Raw genomic sequence first — 15,702 nt, 5'->3', positions numbered from 1 at the left:
TCCGTCTTTTCCGGTGTTTAAGACTTTTATTTTGAAGCCCACCGACCGGACCGGAAGTATTGTTGTGATTATCCTAGCCGACAACTTGTCTCGTCCGGTTGTGTTTTTTAGTTTTAACGTTAGCTACTAACGTTAGATGCAGCTACTACAGGCAATCAACGATGAGGAGGAAGCGTCAAAGCAGTATATAATAGAATAGCTGTGGTGCGTAGGCACTGCAGCACGACTCGAAAACGACCCGTTATAATAAATTAATTCATATTTAACTTGTCCCCGTCTCCAGTCCTTTGACCAGCCCCACCCGTTCATTGTAAACAATGATGCATGTAATTGTATTAACGTTATTCTGTGTTATTCTAACGTTACACTACAAATAACGCTACTTGGTTAAAAGGAGCAACACTATTGAGAAATGTAGTTAAGCTATATGTGGCGTTGCTACTGCCCCACGGAGCTCCCGTGCTGTGCTCTGTAGTAAGGCCAGCGGCCCCCCACACGGAGTGACTGACAAGGGGCACTGGTTCCGCCTCATTAAAACAAACGCGCAAATAGCAATTAATCGCGCCCGTCAAAATCATTGCATTCATTTTAATTATCGCGGCAATTAATCGATTTATTGCTTATCGCGGCAGGCCTAGCTAGGAGTGATATAACTGTATGTGTAGCTAGGAGTGATATGATAACTGTGTATGTGTAGCTAGGAGGGATATGATAACTGTATGTGTAGCTAGGAGTGATATGATAACTGTATCTGTAGCTAGGAGTGATATGATAACTGTATGTGTAGCTAGGAGTGATATGATAACTGTATGTGTAGCTAGGAGTGATATGATAACTGTGTATGTGTAGCTAGTAGGGATGCCCCGATCACGTTTTTTGCCACCGATACCGATCACCGATCGTCTTGAGCCATATCGGCCGATACTGATCCGATACCGATCGTTTTTGATTAATAAAAAAAAAAAAAAAATTATATAATTTTATTTTTTATAAAATATATATATTATATAATTAGACTTGTACTTGTAGTTGTATTATCTGCGAGACAACGCCACCACGCAACAAGTCAAAATGCTCGCTATCTCCACTGTCTGTGTGTATACTCTGCTTTGATCAAATCACATTCGGCTCTGCAGATTTACCCTAGCCTCTGCAGATATACCCTACTCCCTCAGCTATCCCCGTTAGTGACTGCGACGCAAGCCGGGCTTCGAATATGCATCGAATGAGTGTTATAAGACATTGATATCAGGAGCTGTCTGTAGCTACTGCTAGCCGGAAATATAACGTTAAGACAACGCCTCAGTGAACTATTTAGTTGAATGGGACATTTCGTTTTGAACAGTGAGCTAAGCTAACGTGAGCTAACAGAGGTATCATACACTAGTACTAGATAACTAGACTATTGCTGGAGCATTTGTTGATATCAGGAGCTATCAGTAGCTAGCCGGCTAGATACCGTTCAGTTAGACAATGCCTCATCATGTATTAAACTAAAAGTGAATAGTTGACTGGGTCATTTTGTAACGGTAGCTAACGTTAGCTCATGGAGGTCCCGTCCCACTAGACTAGACTTACTAGACCCGTGTTTACATGCGTGCGGGAGGAGCTGGAGGAGGAGCAGACGCGCAGCACTGTGTGCAGCTCCCGGTGTCTGAGACAGAACTCAGCGAGTGAGATCTGTTTTGACGATCGGCGAAAATAAAGCATTATCACCGATCACCGATCGCATATTTATACTGATTATCGGCCGATAACGATCGGTGGCCGATCGATCGGGGCATCCCTAGTAGCTAGGAGTGATATGATAACTGTGTGTATGTGTAGCTAGGAGGGATATGAGGTATGTGTGTATGTGTAGCTAGGAGTGATATGATAACTGTGTGTATGTGTAGCTAGGAGTGATATGATAACTGTGTGTATGTGTAGCTAGGAGTGATATGATAACTGTGTGTATGTGTAGCTAGGAGTGATATGATAACTGTATATGTAGCTAGGAGTGATATGATAACTGTATGTATAGCTAGGAGTGATATGATAACTGTGTGTATGTATAGCTAGCCTAGGAGTGATATGATAACTGTGTATGTGTAGCTAGGAGTGATATGATAACTGTGTGTATGTGTAGCTAGGAGGTAACTGTGACACTGACATCCATCACTTCAATCATACATTATTTTTTATTATTTATGCATCAGAGAATGGCCCATGCCACTGAGTGAGGACTTTGTTGCCGGTTGTGACATAGATTTAACAATAATTCTGCTTGACTGAGTCCAGCTAGTTTAAGATGCTGCATCCCCTTAACAAAGACGAAAGACTTTCTCTGGTCTGCATCCCCTTAACAATTGTGTGTATTGAGCTGTACTGTACTGTACCCATTCTGCAATCTGTTAATAACATTTTCAATCAACCCCTTCAAGACCCAACACACACAGAGATACAGATACAGTGCTGAGATTATAAACTTGTTGTTATTACACACACACACACACACATGGACCCTGCATCCATACACTCTGTAGAAATTGACTTTTATTTTATCTTCTTAAAATTGTTTATTTTTTATTGTGATGTTACCTACTAAGATAAGATGATCCTTTATTAATCCCCTTGGGGAAATTCTGTTGTCAAAGCAGCATGGGTGGAGACGGGGGTCCTGAGGAGAGAGAACTATCATGGCAGCACTTAATTATGTTAATGCTATTAGGGGTGGACGGTATGGTCTAAAATTTATATCACGGTATAATTTGAAGCATAGACGGTAACGGTATATATCACGGTATCATCGTTTTTGATTAAATTTTTTTTTTTATTTTATATAAATTTTTTTTTTTTATAAAATATATATATTATATAATTAGACTTGTACTGGTATTATCTGCGAGACATCGCCACCACGCAACAAGCTCCACTGTCTGTGTGTACTCTAGTAGCCTCCAGCTATGGCCAGAATTCTCCGGAGCTGCACCTGGACCTATACTCGAGTAGCCTCGAGCAGAGCTACGGCCAGGATTCTCCGGCGCTGCACCTGGACCCTATTGTATTGGTACTATAACGTTAGCAAGCCCTCAGCTCGAATACGCATCGAATCAGTGTTATAAGACATTGATATCATGAGCTATCTGTAGCTACTGCATATATAACGTTAATACAACGCCTCAGTGAATTATTTAGTTCAATGGGACATTTCGTTTTGAACGGTGAACTAACTTGTGTTAACGTGAGCTAACAGGTAGCATACACGTCTCTAGTACTAGACTTTGTGGAGCGTTTGTTGATGTCAGGAGGTATCGGTAGCTGGCCGACTAGATACCGTTCGGTTAGACAATGCCCCATCATGTATTAAACTAAAAGTGAATAGTTGACTGGGTCATTTTGTAACGGTAGCTAAGCTAACGTTAGCTCAGGGAGACGCCGACAGCTCCCGTGTCCCGTCCCACTAGACTACTAGACCCGTGTTTACATGCGTGCGGTAGGGGCTGGCACGCCCACTGCGCGAAGCCTCCTAAATAACTTTTTCCAGTTCGCACATATCTATTATCTATGACTAATTCTATCTATTTTTAGGGGCAAATGCCAGTGAAATAGTCGCGCTGTGGTTACATGACGTCATTGCTATTTTAGAGCTGCACTACCGGTTACACGGTATACTCAAAATCCATACCGTAGAGCAAATTCATACCGTTTATACCGTATACCGTTTATACCGTCCACCCCTAGGTACAGTACAGTACGGCTCAATACATGCAATTGTTAAGGGGATGCAGACCAGAGAAAGACTTTCGTCTTGTTTACATCAGGGTCCCCCATTTTCAATTCATCATTCAGTATAACCTAGACCAGCCCAACCCAGCATCTTTCACTGCCCAGTTCAGCCCAACCCAGTCCAGAATAGTTCCCTCTTTCATGTTAATATGTGATTTAATGATGTAATATTTTGAAGAGTAGAGACAGTGTGATTAATTTACTATGATTGAAAATCAATTTAGACGAAGACGTACAAAGAAGTAATTATCACAATTAGCGATTTTTTTTGTCTGGTAAAAAATCTATTTGGCTGGTAAAAAAAATCAGATACCCGCCAGTTGGCTGGTAAGCCAAAAAGTTAGTTTCCTCCCCTGGTCGTAATGAAGATTGATTTATATTGCACTTGCCATTTCCACAAACTGACTAGCACCTGCTGCTGCTGCACCAGCAGCCGGCGTGTCACCTCTCCCGCCTCCGTGCCAAATGAAGATTTTTTTTGGCGCATCCCCTGAACCGAACAATACACACACGCCCCGAACCGGGGAGGTTGGGCCGAACGGTGTACAGTTCGAATGCGTGCCGTTCCACCCCTAATCAATAGATATCGAATCGTGAAATCAAGAATTTTATTGAATCATGAGATTCTTAGATTGGTTTGGCAAACAAAATGTCATGGATGTACACTATGAATGTCATGGATGTACATTAAACATCAATGTCATGGATGTATCTATGATTATGATATCTCACTAACGAGTGTTCTATATGTTTTCTCCCTCTGCTTCTCCTGTGTCCTGCTTTTCTTTTCTCTAGATTTTTCTATTTTGTACATACACTGTTTTGTATATACTGTATATGATGACTTCAGTGGTCAGCAATCAAGCCCGGGGGCCTCGGGACCGAACGCTGCCCCCCACCACCACCACAAACACACCACAGCCTCAGAGACAGATACAGGTCAGTACCACCACAAACACACCACAGCCTCGGAGACAGATACAGGTCAGTACCACCACAAACACCACAGCCTCAGAGACAGATACAGGTCAGTACCACCACAAACACACCACAGCCTCAGAGACAGATACAGGTCAGTACCACCACAAACACACCACAGCCTTAGAGACAGATACAGGTCAGTACCACCACAAACACACCACAGCCTCGGAGACAGGTACAGGTCAGTACCACCACAAACACACCACAGCCTCGGAGACAGATACAGGTCAGTACCACCACAAACACACCACAGCCTCAGAGACAGATACAGGTCAGTACCACCACAAACACACCACAGCCTCGGAGACAGGTACAGGTCAGTACTAGGGGTGGGAATCACCAGTTTCATCACGATACGATATCGATTCTTTGGACAACGATACGATATTTGCCGATATCACAAAGTCTGCCACGATTCGATTCTGTGCCTGCGATCGATATGAGACGATATTATGTGCCCATTTAACAGTCACATTTAGATCAACTAAAAAAAAGGCTACGGAAATATCAATTGACGTTTTTATTTTTGAGCTCTTCCAGACATTTAAATGAAAAACAATATTGTTTTTAATACAAATAGACCTTTATATATTGAGCTTTAACACTATCAGTGCCGGCCTTGTTTACCTTTTTACCCCGTTGAATGCCATCATCCACTTCAATGTTAGCGTTGTGAACGCATAATCTATGTTTTGAATTATGGCTATGTGTCTAATCTGCCCGTCGCTTATCAATGACTATCGTTCTCTCGAAAATTTCCGGAAACTTTTAAGATTCCCCCATAAACGGCATTTATTGGAATATTCTCGAATACACTAGACACGTTGTCATTTGTCGGCCTATTTATGAATAGTTTTAAAATAAACGCTAGATTATCGATAGTATATGTGTACTTATGCACGCAGGGCACGAAATTGGAGCCCGCCACCCGCCATTGGCGGGCAGATTTTCGGTTTGGCGAGTGACACTGAGAGGTCTGTCTGCCACATGGCGGGTAGGGATGGGGATCGAAAACCGGTTCCCGTTTTTGCGCATAACGTTAGCACCACGCATGTAGCCATGGCAGACTATTTGATTCCTTAAGGGCTCGAAATTGCCTGAGTTTTGGTCATATGCTCCCGCTGTTTGGCTGCTTCTATGTGCAGTGAAAACTACTCCAATGTTTTAGAACCTAGTCATTGACTATTTAAATATTATAGCTATATATGCAATACTATGGTCCATTTGACATCGAGTATCTATTGTTAAAGAAAAAGGAATATTTTTTCCATCCATACACTCTCGTTTTATACCGTGGTGAATATAACTATGGTTTTAGAGTGGTCTGGGGTAATTCCTGGAAGGCTAGTAATAGCCCGCAATGCATATTATACTTAATCCATTGGCATTTAGTCCCTATACATGCTACAATAAAAAATTCAAATGCATATGATCGGTATATTATGTTCCATCATGCATGCATGAAAGGGGGGGGGGGGCGTCGTTTCTGATTAATTGATTGTCAATAATGGCATTCGTTAGTACAACAGCATACGTTGATCAGGGCGATGGCTATGAAAACAATGGACAACCAAGCTGAAATTGACGTTAAATTGCTCTTACCTGTGGCCGATGATAATCCAAAAAGAATATTCCAATTATTTGATTGCCATCTGCTAGATCGTATGTCCATTTGGCCCACGCCATAACCCCCCACAGCATAATGAATCCGGCATCCCGAACGTGATTTCAATGCGATCGAGTGAAGATCTTGATCCACGTTACAAGAAAACTCCGCCCAGATGACTTTCAATGACGCACAGCCAGAGCACAGAGACACAAAGGGAGTGCAACATCGGCCGCATACCATCAGGCGGCGGTATCGGACCGTTGCGATCTCAGACACATTGCCACACAGTACCACAGCATACCTGGATGATTTATGAATGGAAATAGTGAATAAAAGAAATAACGAGTATACTCACTCCTTGTTGGCAGTATTCGATTGGCGGGCTATAACGAGTATACTCGTCATTGGCAGGGAAAGAGTTAATATAAATGTTTTATTTGTAACGACTAGTGTCATTGATGCCCCCATTCTTAGTGTTACGGATTTCCCACAAAACTCCTGCTGTGTCCTGTCTCCATCATATAGAGTGTCTCGGTAGCAGTGTGGTTTCTAACCCGGCTGTCTCTTCTTCACCAGGCTACAGCAGAGCAGATTCGGCTGGCCCAGGTGACCTATGACAAAAATGATGCAGACTTTGAGGACAAAGTTAAACAGGTAACTTAATTTCATTTCAAACCAGAAGCCAAGACTATTATAGTTATTAATATCATTAAGGACAAATGTATTCGTTCACATTAATAAACATACTTTGGACAAATGTTATTTTAAGTCGACCAGTAATTTTGTCTTACTAATCAGTTTGAACTGACACTATGGGTATTTATTAATTATAAATACATATAGATTGTTTCACTGGAATTGTGTTGCTAGGGAAACGGCTTGGGCCCAAGTTTATTGCCCGTCGGTTATTGATATTATCAAACAGCAACAGGAAATGAACTTGGGCCCATTCAGAATGTTTGTTAACCCTAGCCCTATTTTCTGAAAATACCCAACCCCATTGAGGGGCACTGCAGAGTGCCTTTTACTCTCTCTCTCTCGCTCTCTCCCTCCCCTTATAGACTGCTGCCCTGAAGCAAATAGAATCAGGGGCTATTTAGTTTTACAGTAGTTTTAAGGATTTTTCTTATTTCAAGTAATTTAATATCTGCCTGCCTAATACTTAGTCCAGATCAGATATTTGTATTTTCCTAGATAATACAGCTGCATAGTGCACACTTAACCTCTTAAGCCCTAGCCATATTTCAGAAGATTCACTTAAAAGTACATACCCAAGTAAATAGAAGATTGTTCCACTTCTACAGGGCCATTTGCATGTTCTTGGTATCTATCAACACTATTTGTTTACTTGTCTGTGTTCAGACAAGCTGGCTTGGTTAGCATTCCACCAACACCTTTATCTGTCCAGATATCAGCTGAGTCGATGATGACTTGTGTTTATAATAGGTTGAGGTCTGATCAACGTGACGTAACTTGGAACACTCTGAGACACTGACCCAGATTCACTTGGATTATTATCATGCCATTTCTCACCTTTTAATTTTTTTGGGTGCTTTGTGAAACCAAGTGCTCCATTGTACTGAGTGACGGCAGATATCACACCAAAATCGAACTGGATGGGTTGATGAGCACTCGGGGTGCTTGTTTTTAAAACAATTTGAGTCAACTGCTCCTTTTAACCTCTTAAACCCTAGCCATATTTTCCGAAAATTCGGCTAAAAATAGTAAATGGAAGATTGCTCCACTTCTACAAGGTCCATTTGCATGTTCTCTGTTCTCTGTATCTAGGGACATCTATGTAAATTGAGTAAATCGTAATGAACCAAAAGAGAATATACATTTATTTTCTTTTTTACATCTTTGACTGAATAACACCATGCTAAAATTGACCAGACATGAAAGATTGCCACTGAGCTCATTCAGCACCTTCTTGAGATCAAGTGTACAAAAAAAGCAAATTAATAAAGGGCAGATGATTAAACAGAAGGTTTTGTAGATGCAGTACTGAATGCTGCCATCCGGACACATGCCATTTGAAATATGATTATAGAATATCAGGCCTATAAATTACCTTATTATGGCCAAGTTGCACATCTATGAATCGGGCCAAATCTCCCCTTTCCAATGGTAGAGTTCAATCTGGATTTAGTGGCGCCTGTGCAGCAAAAACTGTAAATGAAATCGACTGTAATAATAATTCTTTATAATGTAATTTATCCACAATTTTATCAGATTGCAACGCAGTTTTTTTGCTAGTCTTTCACAGAAAGGTAGAGAAACTACCGGTAACTGTGTTCTAATTTATGGCAATACCGTTCAGGTTTGTTCCATCCGTGAGATATAATCCCGAAAATAAAGAGGGGGAAAAAACTGAAAAAAGGTCGGATGATTGACCGTGCCTGGCGTGTAGTTTTTATTTTATTCGAAAGTCCTTGGTCTCTTCTCTCAAAAGACTACACTCAAGTTAGTTTGCGCCAAATCCTTGCGTCAATCCTCGCTTTTTTCCGACTCGATGCACTGAGATTTCTATAAACTCATATTTCACTAACAGTTAAAATCCTTGGTAAACAAACATAGTGCTGAAAATATACACTTTGACTGCTGTTTTGACAGGGTTAGGGTCTTTAACATTAATTCATACATTCTGTAGAGATGGATTTATGGCGTGATGTCATTCTCCTCCCGGACTGCTCAGGCTTAAGAGGTTAAGTTGAAACTGTTAAGACACTATATTTTCACATTTATTGCTTAACCCTTTGATCGCCGGGGTTAAATTCATAATTTACCATCCCTCGCCAGCCTTATTTAGAAGTTCCCCTTCTTTGCAGGGCTATAACTTTTTTAATTGTATTGCTAAATTGACATTACCATGGCCCATTCAAAGTCCTATATCTATTGTTCAGGGTGTAGCAACGTTATACTTTTTCATTCACATATTCATACTAAAATACGGTCTAAAGTACAAGTATGTTTTTATCGTTTTCTGCAGCTTTCTCCAGAACGTGATTTATAGCCCTAAATGCATTATATTGATGATTGTATACAGTTTGATAGCAATCGGCGTGAGATAAAAAATGTCAACTGCACGTAATTCTAGAAGTTACTACGTATGATCTGATGTTGACCGGATGGGCGGGGGGTCGTTTATAATTCCGTGGGCAACGTTATATCATTCATCTAGTGTGGGTGATATGATCAATGGAGCAGTTAGTATAGAAGACATTACAAAATAACGCTGAAACTCACCGTAGCTTCCTCTTGCCGTTGGGAGATGAGCGTGGAACAATTTTTTTTACTATTATGGGATGTGGAAATACCCGATCCATTTCCAGGTTGTATAATAGTATATACGTCCAAATCATGTTGTTTATCGAGTTATTGGCAACGGATCGATATCCATTGTGTCGAGCTCGAGTCCCGGGACCTATAGCGAGTGATCGGACCAAATTGAAATGAGCACCAGCTTCCACTTCCCTGTTTCTTCCCTGGGCGATCTGCCGATCGGCCACCAGATGGCGCTCTTGAACCGTTAGATAGTTGACAGGGGCTCACCAGTACATATAATGTCTCCGGGGGAGAAATATGATTTCGATCACAGATTTTTTAAATATTGATATCAAAGACGCTGTCCAGCGTCATTGGCAGAATAAGCATGGCGGGGAATGACGTGTTTCAGCGTCAACGGCGATTAAAGGGTTAATCTTATTCCCATAAATGTAATTAAACTGGGATTAAAGAGTCTTGAATTTAACTAGCTGAAACCTGTAGACACCATGTATTAGCCTTGTATCAGTGCATCCTTGCTAATCTGTGTGTGTGTGTGTGGTCAGCTGATGGAGGTGACTGGGAAGACCCAGGATGAATGCGTGGTCGCCCTCCATGACGGCAATGAAGACGTCAACAGAGCCATCAACCACCTGCTGGAGAGCACCTCTGATACTGTGAGACATATATATACACACACTCACACATATATATATATTATAGCACCTGATACTGTGAGACATACATACATATATATTAGGGGTGGACGGTATGGTCTAAAATTTATATCACGGTATAATTTGAAGCATAGACGGTAACGGTATATATCACGGTATCAGTGTTTCTGTTAGAATAATTTTTTTTGCCTGATAGGCAGGCTATATAAATAATGACATCCTCAAGGCATGTAGATTTATAATATTTTAACTTAAAACTAGGCTACTTTTGCGTATAAAGTCATTATATTCCAAATAAAATAAGTCCCGAGTCGAGACTCCTGCTCCCATTGCAAACAGCAGGGCTGGATTTTGCTAGAAGCATATGTAGCTGCAGAGCCGCAGAGCGAATTGAATTGAATAAGAATTGAGACAAAGGTGCCACTCATCCTCAGCTTTAAGAATTGACAACTGTGTCAACAAATTGACACACAAAATGCTTAGAGACGATGGGGGTCAGAACGGCGCAAGGGTGGGGGGGCGCTGTTTGACGGGCCTGTGACCAGACCTGAAAGAGCCACTGGCTCTGCGGCTCTGCAGCTGCATGCTATTCGCAAATCCACTGCTGCACGCTTTCCTCCCGGCTCCCGCTGCTGCCGTCGTTATCATAACACTACACACATATCGTAATGTTTACAGCAAACTGTAGTTGATCACCAGGTATGTTTTATTAACGTAGAATAATTCATATAAGAAAAACGATAGGGACATCTCTTACCTTTCTCCACTGGTTAAAAATGCCAGGAACTGAAATTGAAACTTGCTGTGCGCCGTGGTGATATGTGTTTATTATGAAATGACAATTGCGTGATTGACACGCCCACTGCGCGAAGCCTCCTAAATAACTTTTTCCAGTTTGCACATATCTATTATCTATGACTAATTCTATCTATTTTTAGGGGCAAATGCGATTGAAATAGTCGCGCTGTGGTTACATGACGTCATTGCTATTTTAGAGCTGCTCTACCGGTTAAACGGTATACTCAAAATCCATACCGTAGAGCAAATTAATACCGTTTATACCGTTTATACCGTCCACCCCTAATATATATACACACACACACGCATACATGTACATATATGTATATATATTACACACACATATTATAGCACCTGATAATGTGAGACATGCACACACATATATATATTATAGCACCTGATACTGTGAGACATACATACATATATATATATATACACACACATACATGTACATATATGTATATATATATATATATATATATATATTATATTACACGTATTATAGCACCTGATAATGTGAGACATGCACACACACACACACACACATATATATATTATAGCACCTGATACTGTGAGACATGCATATATACACACACATATATATATATATATATATATATATATATATATATTATAGCACCTGATACTGTGAGATGTACAGGCACCCACATACATATATAATAGCACCTAAGATACTGTAAGATATACATACATACATACATACATACATACATACATACATACATACATACATACATACATACATACATACATACATACATACATAGACACACATATATTATAGCACCTGATACTGTGAGATATACATATATAATAGCACCTCTGATACTGTGAGATATACATATACACACCCACATATACATATATATAAAGGCGCCTCTGATACCGTGAGATATACATATATTAGGGCTAGGCTGTCCATTGATTGAACATTTCTATTGCATTAATCACAATAATAGGCTTTGATTAATCATGATTAATCGCAATTTCAAATGACTAGTATTTACGTGTATTTTTGGGGCGATCTGGTCTCCCACTCCTTTGGAACTTAAAGAAAATGGGTCAGGGCATACTTCAGCAAAATGCCTTTCCTCTTGTTTCCACCACATCTAAAGCTAACGAGTGCAGTCGCCATTTGTCATGGATTAGGTGCTGTTACACCGAGGTAGTTATGGCTTCTTACCTAATGTGTCCAGTGATCTCCAGTCAGTGAAATTCCTGTAGTTTGTGCTCCGCCTTCCTTGCCTTTTCACTGCCATACAATTTATGCATTATTTCCCCTCTTAAGTGTCTTGTATGACGCATCTCCGGAGGCTATCTGGACAATAGAGTTTGACGAGAGCTGAATGTGAGAGCACACTTAGCAAGACGCCATTCTTGAACAGCTAACGCTACAGCTAACGGTACAGCTAATGGTACAGCAAACGTCTAATTTAACTTGAAATGAACGGATCCCGATCTCTCGCTGAGAAAGCCGCTTGGACATGGAAGACCCGTGAATCGTGCGTAATCATAACAGCACGTTGCGTGAAGGATTAGTGGACGCTCGTGGACTCGTACGTGCTACAAATGAGAGCGATGCGTGACAGCCATACGGGAGAGAACATGGCAGGTTGGTTACTAGAGGAGGCTGTTGCTGAACAGCGCGCGTCGACTCGACAGGACGTGTTGGAAACGGCCACCAGCTTAAACGGAACTCTTATGACATCACAGAGGGATTTTTAGAACAACCAGCCATCTGTGCAGCGCTCCTTTCAGCAGAGGTTAGAAAGGGTTAAATATCTTCATGCTGCGCCAGGTTGACTCAAGCCAATGAATGAGTCACCATGGTGATGTCAGAGGAGAGCATGCCCACTCTGTCTATCATAACTAAATAACTAAATCTAGTATTTATGTATCATCTTGCTTACCAGTATCGCAATATATCGATTTAGTAGCTCCTGTATCATGATACGTATCTAACAGATTGATACGCAAATACAAATGCTTGCACACACGCGCATATATATCTACCTCCTGAGCTATTGTCACCCTATATATATATATAGTACCTCTGATACTGTACACACATATACACAAACTGTATGATACTGTTTTTTTTTCACTATTAGTCATTTTCTCTGTTTACATCCCTTAACAACACAACTAACACATCCCCATTCACACACACGCATACGTTCAACCTGCAAATTAATGTGTTTATAAAAACCTTCTGCTTGCCCGTAGCGATGTAAGTCAGTTTTTCCTTGCCGATACGGTCTGAAAGCTCCTTTATCCAAATTCTCAGTGTTGGAGCATCCATACTCTTCCAACATAGTGCAATAGCCCACCTGGACCTCTGGTACTGTTAAACACACACATACACATATACCGTAATTCCTCTAATAGTAACCCCGGCTTGTATTTGTTTCAACTGTAGCGGGTACCAGGCTTGTATTAGGAGGAGGCCTGTATAAGAGGGAGGCCTATATTTCAAATTTTCAAACGGATCATAATGAATAAATCAACATTTTGTGTCAGTTTGAACCCAGTAAAATGTACTGGGTTCATTTATTGAAACCAAGTACTGTATGAAATAGTAAACAGTGCAATTACAGGTGGTCACTGGTCATTTCAAACGTTTTCAAAGTGAAATCAAGTAACTAGCTCAGTATGCAGCTCAGTATATTAGTAACCCGGCTTGTATTAGGAGGCCGGCTTATAATTGCTTAGCTCAAGAGCGCACCCGGCCATTAATAGAGACCCGGCTTGTATTTGAGACCCGGTTACTATTAGAGGAATTACGGTATTATTATAGTGTGTGCCTCGCTCCGTTGTTATGTTTGTCTTTCTCTCCTGTGAATTTGAATCTCTCCATCTCTCTCTGTAGCAGAGTTCCTGGGAAACGGTGGGGAAGAAGAGGAGTTTGGGGAAGGAGGGAGGACTGTCTGAGGTGAAGGAGAGCAGGGAGAAGAGAGGAGGAGAGAGGGAGGCCAGCCGCGGCCGCGGGGTGGCCAACAGGAGGGGCCGGGGTGCCAGCCGAGGCCGCGAGGGTGAGGGTCAGCGTGAGGGTGAGTTGGCACTGGGTGGGACCATGCTGATTAACAGTACACAACCATCACTGCTTGATACGTACCTCGGTTTTGAAGTGACTGTTCAGTACACACCTCGGTTTTGACGGTTCAGTACACCTTGGTTTTGAAGTGACTGTTCAGTACACACCTCGGTTTTGACGGTTCAGTACACCTTGGTTTTGAAGTGACTGTTCAGTACACACCTCGGTTTTGACGGTTCAGTACACCTTGGTTTTGAAGGTTCAGTACACCTCGGTTTTGAAGTGACTGTTCAGTACACCTTTCTTTTATTATTATTATATTTTTTTTACAACAACAGACACAATATCAACAGTAACAACAACAGTAATAATAATGACAACAATACAATAATATTTATTATTACATGGCGTTTTAACATTCGCCGAAATGCTTGATTGTGATTGGTCAATAGCGCTCGGCAGAGGTCCGTTATTACTCGATAACGGACCTCTGCCGAGCAATAATGGCCGCTGTTCGCAGCTGAGCAATCAAGCCCACTGACACACACTGCATCAGTGCAATCAGACACACCTGCCGGCTGCCGGCGATAATAATAATCACTTTATTTGGGCTGACAGAGCCACAGAACAACTGCGTCTGCATTTGATCTCGTCTTGTCGATGGTGTAAAATGAATTAGGTATATTGTTAGTAAGTTAGCCATGTAATAAGCGGGATAATGTATAGCCTATACTCTGTCATTGTCACAAAATAATTGACCTTCACTACGGCGAGGCGCCTCGGTATTCTAAACTCTGTCGGTCAATTATTTTGCGACAATGACCTCGTATTGATTGAGCTATACATTATCCCTTACATAAATAATAAATACAGATCTAAACTTAACTAATAAATACAAAATACCAATATACCAAATAAAATCTAAAACACACCACAAACACAAAAGAAATTAGACATTAGACAGACATTCCCCCAAGACCACCGGATTCCCCAGGAGTACACCTCGGTTTTGAAGTCACGCTTCGGTACATACCTCGGTTTTGAAAATGAAACGACACTCGCAAAAATAAAATAACTCCTCAATCAATATTTCATATGACTTTTTTTGTTTTTTGTTTTATTTGATTTTTGCTTTGCTCAGGTCGGTTGGAGGAGAATGGCTTTGAGGTGATGGCTCCGGGAGAGAGAGGCGGAGACCGTGGGCGCAGGGGGCGGGGCGTCAGAGGTGAGGGATGCTGATAATACTGCCTTTTTACATGAAGTCATTCATCTTACCATGTTGGCCCATAGCCTGTGTAATGGTGTGGCATAACATCCTAGCAGCCTGATTTCAGCTTAAAGCTACACTGCTGTGCTTAGATCCCAGTTAATATTTCTTAGCCTTTTAGTTGCTTAGGAAAGGTGGCTGATCAGACTTGACACTTCAGCCCAGTACAACCAGTCTGACACTGTTGATCACTAGGAGCTGCCCAGTACAACCACAGTCTGACACTGTTGACCACTAGGAGCTGCCCAGTACAACCAGTCTGACACTGTTGGCCACTAGGAGC

General features: G+C 41.3%; 1 protein-coding gene across 3 annotated transcripts in view; it reads left to right on the top strand.

The window, feature by feature from the left end:
* LOC311223915 (ubiquitin-associated protein 2-like) overlaps window positions 1–15,702 on the top strand; it is a 112,314-nt gene that overhangs the window by 6,421 nt on the left and 90,191 nt on the right. For 2 of the 3 annotated variants that reach the window (XM_084308684.1, XM_084308683.1), the window contains exons 2-6: window positions 4,564–4,707; window positions 6,935–7,012; window positions 10,189–10,299; window positions 13,988–14,168; window positions 15,294–15,377. In XM_084308684.1, coding sequence (XP_084164810.1) covers window positions 4,606–4,707; window positions 6,935–7,012; window positions 10,189–10,299; window positions 13,988–14,168; window positions 15,294–15,377 — 556 coding nt within the window. In that variant the 5' untranslated portion in view covers window positions 4,564–4,605. Of the gene's footprint in view, window positions 1–4,563; window positions 4,708–4,989; window positions 5,021–6,934; window positions 7,013–10,188; window positions 10,300–13,987; window positions 14,169–15,293; window positions 15,378–15,702 lie in introns of those variants that run through there. The other variant, XM_084308685.1, reaches the window with a different exon arrangement.

Source organism: Notolepis coatsorum (genome assembly GCF_963971535.1).
Source record: "Notolepis coatsorum genome assembly, chromosome: 2".
Taxonomy (NCBI): Eukaryota; Metazoa; Chordata; class Actinopteri; order Aulopiformes; family Paralepididae; genus Notolepis; species Notolepis coatsorum.
Note: the sequence above shows the minus strand (reverse complement) of the source record. Positions and strands in the feature narration are given on the sequence as shown.